Source organism: Punctularia strigosozonata (genome assembly GCF_000264995.1).
Source record: "Punctularia strigosozonata HHB-11173 SS5 unplaced genomic scaffold PUNSTscaffold_11, whole genome shotgun sequence".
In the NCBI taxonomy this organism is placed as follows: domain Eukaryota; kingdom Fungi; phylum Basidiomycota; class Agaricomycetes; order Corticiales; family Punctulariaceae; genus Punctularia; species Punctularia strigosozonata.
The window spans coordinates 200,187-204,985 of record NW_006767443.1 but is presented as its reverse complement, the minus strand read 5'-3'; the positions used below and the strand labels follow the sequence as shown (position 1 = coordinate 204,985).

General features: G+C 53.5%; 1 protein-coding gene across 1 annotated transcript; it reads left to right on the top strand.

The window, feature by feature from the left end:
- Positions 1-488: 488 nt before the first annotated feature.
- On the top strand, positions 489-4,316 carry PUNSTDRAFT_46300 (uncharacterized protein; the record flags this gene model as incomplete). The annotated part of the gene is made up of 14 exons (XM_007386417.1): positions 489-524; positions 552-695; positions 787-873; positions 928-1,011; positions 1,063-1,486; positions 1,512-1,643; positions 1,698-2,131; positions 2,179-2,376; positions 2,440-2,535; positions 2,597-2,742; positions 3,010-3,247; positions 3,352-3,435; positions 3,580-3,807; positions 3,864-4,316. 14 exons carry the CDS (start codon positions 489-491, stop codon positions 4,314-4,316), a joined length of 2,784 nt encoding a protein of 927 aa, XP_007386479.1.
- Between the last annotated feature and the right edge of the window lie 483 nt (positions 4,317-4,799).

The window sequence follows — 4,799 nt, the reverse complement described above, 5'->3', positions numbered from 1 at the left end:
GGGATACCGCTCAAATGTGAGGGCAACCGAGCAAAAGAGGGTAATATGGTGGAGGCCAGGTAGGGCGCCTGGGGCCACGACTAACGACGGGACCGCCGCCGGTGCATCCCAGAATCCGTATGTAGGCTCTGCATCATGGGTACCGCATACATGAGGGTGGGCGGCCACTTTACGAGGACAAAGTAGCACAAAACGCCAATCCAGCCGTATTTTATTGCGATGGGAGGTGCAATATGGTAGCACCGGCCTCTCACATGCTGCTGGGATCGCGGTGCTCCCAAGTGCGCGGCGACATATTGGCTCGACCAAGCACAACAGGCTATATAATGTCAAACACGTTGCTGATAGAGTTACACATAATATACCCATGTCTAGGGGGTGACCAAGGTGGCCTCGTCCAAGAGCTTACAGCCTCCTTGCATGAACCAGAAGCACGATATGTAAACCTGGAAGTGGAGTGTCATACAGCGAAACAGCAGCTTGCTGATATGTGGAAGGTGAACTTTGGGTGGAAACCAGCCCAAGTACGAACACAACTGATATATATCCAGGTGGTGGCAGACGCGGTATCTGCTGCGGAGCGTCATGCAGAAGCACATGAGACAGCAACAGTGGCGTTGCAGGAGGTCAGCGCAAAGTACGAACAGGAAACACAACGAGGTGTCGATTTACAAACAACCTGCGCCCAGCTACAGGTAAGTCGACATTGTAGAATGGTGATACAAGCACTTCAACGCCCTGCAGCATGACCTCTCTCAACTACATGACGAGTACACACGTCTTCAGGAAGATCGTGATGAGCAGGCTCGCAGTGCCCAGGAGAGCAAGGTGGAAACATCTGAAGAGCACGGTCACTTGGCCAAAGCGCGAAAGGTGAGCACGTTCCTTGCTTCCCTCGACCAAGTTAGTTGCCGATGCACTGTACAGGACATTGCAACCTTGGAGAGCCGGCTAGCGGATGCCTCGGTGGAGATGAAAAAATTGCGCAGGGCTGCCGAGTCACTGAACCGGGTAAGCCAAGACTTTCAAGCCACAAGGATTGTTCTTGATCCCCTGTTGCAGGACTGTGTACGGCTGCACGAGCAATTATCAGAGGCTGAGAAGCAACGGAACGCGGCCATCGAGGAAGTCGCCGTAACAAAGAAAAACCACGAGTCTGTGGTTGGTCAGCTGTTGGCGTCCGACCAAGAACTCCAGGCTGTGAAAGAGCAGTTGTCTGCAATGGAGAGCCGTCTGATTGAAACGCAAAAAGTTGTCCATCGCGAGATGTCCAACACTGAGCTGCAGACGGAATACTTGAACGATACGGTACTAATCAAAACGCAACAAGTTGTCGACCGTTGCGAGATGTCGGACGCCGAACTGCAGACGGAGTACTCGGACAATACGGTGCTGCTAGAATTAGTCCTAGCGGACCGGGAGCGCGTTATTGCAGAGCTTCGCCATGGGAAAGAAGCGACGGAGAACAAGTATCATGCGCTCAGGGGTAGGTTTCTGATGTACATCACAAGCCCGCCAGGATCTGATAACGTCTTCAGAGATAAATAGTCGACAGAGTCGAGAGCTGGCAGAAGAAAGGCAAGCGCGGGCAACCGCGCAGGTGCGGTGTGACGAGCAAGCAGCCAGTCTTGCGAAGCTCTCTGGTACGTTCTGCAGCATTCCCCATTGTTAGCGTCAAGTTGAAGTTGGCTGAGCAGCGGAGTACAACGCGTTGTCAGCTCAACTCCAATCACAAATCAAGGAAGAAGAACAGAACCGCGTTTCTGCGCTTGCCGAGCTACATAAGCAGGAGCTCTCCAACATGGAGATCGAATATCGGTTGCGGCTGGAGCAGGTGGAACATGAGCACAAGGAGTCCCTTGAAGACTTGAGGCAGCGCGCGCAGGTGGCAGAGCGAAGGTGCAAGCAGCTGGAGATGGAGATCCAGACGTTGAGGGAAAGCTATGCTGCGGATGTCGAGGCAATGAATGCCGCACATGAGAGAGCGATGATGGAAGTGGTCATTGATCACCAAACCGAGGTCCAGGGTCTGCAAGACAACTTAGCCACATCGCGTGCGGCAAGCGTTGTCACTCAGCGCGATGCAGAAGATGTGGAAAGATTACTTGGAAACAGCTGCAGGATGGACATGGTATGTGTTTCGTACCCTTGGAGACATTCAACTAACCGGGTGGATAGTCTGAGCTTCTCCCGACTCTAGGAATCGCGCCAATCAAGCCTGAGGACGTTCATATGCTGCAAGAAAGCGGTACCGACATGATTTCGTTAGCGGAAATCAATGCTCAGCTGCGATCCATGGTCGAGAACACAGAACAGCTTTTGAATGATGCTCGTAGGGTGCAGGAACTTGCCCGTGAAAATGGTGAATTGACCGCGGTGCGTCCGTTGAAAGTGCTACGTCTGTCGCATGGATTTAAACCATGCCCGAAGAAGGTGCAGGATCTCACCGCTATCGCTGAGGAGAAAACGAGGGAGCGTGATACGTATTTGCAAAAGCTGAATGACGCCAAGATAGTGGTCATAAACACCAGGAAGGTCCGTCTTAATAACTTGCTAAGTAAAATAGATGGTATCTCATTCACTGGACGTGATGCAGTCTCGAGATCATGCAAAAGAGGCGGTGACGGAACTGAAACATGAATTGTCCAACAGAGATCGCACGGAACAGCTATACGTGGAGCGCCAGGAGGTCCTGGATATGATGGAACAAGTCTATGATGTAGCGCAAGAGACGAAAGAGGTGTTGGTTGGTAGAAGCCCATCCCCCCCCCCCGCCGGCGATCGACGACGAGTCGGCTCCTGTCCTCGAAATAACGGATGGCGTGCGAAAGCCTTCGCCAAAGACGCCAAAGACGTTGAGCGACCTGCCCATTGCCGGAGTGCTTGAGAGGGTTGTGGTACGACGTGCACCTACTTCTGGGGGTGGTGCCATGGTACTAATCGCCCGGTTCAGGGACTCGTCGCTGATATGATGAAAAACCTATCAAGTCCGGATTTATCGTTGATCAGATCAAGGGCTAAAGCACTACCAAGAGATTCTTCAATCACCTCTCCACCTTCTGGGACCTTGGCGCTGGCGGAGCCATCCTCGAACCCTCCAGTGCCCCCAAACAAATCAGCTGGTGAAGGGGAGACTGCCCCAGGGAAGGCGACACATCAATCCTCGGCGACCACAACTCCCGCAGCATCTGCGCGAGTTCCAGTCCCCACGGACGTGCCGTCAGCACAATCCAAGACCCTAGGACTAGTGCGTCTGTGCAAGCTCCAGTCCCCACAATGCAAGCTCCAGTCGCCACGGGTGCACCGCCCAGCATGATGCAAGATCCTAGTGCATCACCTGGCAACGTGCAGCCCACGTCGCCTGCCACAGGGTTGGAGCCTTCTGCGCCAACGACTCCGCCGAGGACCCCACAGAGGGAGATCACCCCGGACGATGTTCGTGCTATGCGCACACAGCTGCTGTTAAGACCAAGTTGAATCACTGAGCAAACCCGACTGTTGCGTGTGCCTGTAGCTTTTGTTCCAGTATGTCTAATCCAGTTCGTCCATCGCGCTATCAAATGTGACAACATACATTAGCCTACGCCAAAATCGCAAGAGAAGGGCAAGCAAGTCGATTGGGGCCCCTCACTGCCTCAAGCATCATCATTGATGGATTCTGCCCACCAAGCCCAACTCATGGACGACGACGATGCGATTGATGCTGACACCGAGAGCGAGACGAAGTCATGGCCTATGACCCCAGCAAAAGAGAAATTGCGACAAGAGAAACAGTTGGTGTCTCGCGAGGGCAGGGCTCGCCATGCGGTGAGTTCGTTTTAGTTACACGTCTAACCTCTGGATACAATATCTCATCGGAGCAGAAATATGTCCTTCTGGTGGTCCGTGATAGACTCGGCATCAAGACAGATTTTGACCTCTTCGGTGTCACGAACATATCGGCAGAGCAGAGGCGTCAGTTTGAGGAGAGCAGCGGTGAGGATGGTGGACCCATGCTGGAGAACATGATCCCAGATCTATCTACGATGAACACATTGTGGAACAAGCGTTGGCTCCAGTTGATGGTAGAAAATGCGCGAAAATACTTCCAGGAGAACGGCAAGTACACAGAAGATATCCGGAGCGAAGCGTACTGGGAAGACATTATATGGTCGCGCCTTTCAACGATGCAGAAGAAATGGCGGCAACGTCGTCCTCACCATAATCCGAAGACCGGGAAGGAAGAGACGATGGAAGAAATCCTAGCCCGTCTTGCCACCAGGGAGGACAACCTGATGAGGATGCGGAGGCACACAGACGCGCGCACCTATGTATGAGAGTGCACTTTACAGCTTGCAGGTACAACCGCTAACAGTTGCAATAGAAATATCAAACCAGACTGGCCGCCGCAAGCGAAATCCTCGAGTATCGCAAGGACGATGCAGATGCAGACAGTTGGCGGTTCCTCCAGCGCATGATAGAGATGTTTGGCGCAGGAGGCATGAGCTCCAAGGACAGCGGCAGCGAGGACGAGGAGGATCCGGCGCAACCCAAGGTGTTCAAGGTGATGTCTGTTCCGTGGCGACGCAATATCGAACAGGAGCTGCAGATCCTGGAGTCCATGCATGCGAAATTGCCCTCGTTCAAGAGGCAGGGGCAGGTGCGAGCGCAGCGTATCAGAGACCCTTCGGAGACAAGGAAAATGTCTACTCGAAACCCTGTAGTTGGCCTCCCCGAGAGCTTCTACGACCGAGAGTGGTACGCAATGCTTCCCATGTTCCTCAGGTCCCTGCTCCGCACCAACGCCTCGCCGTCCGAGA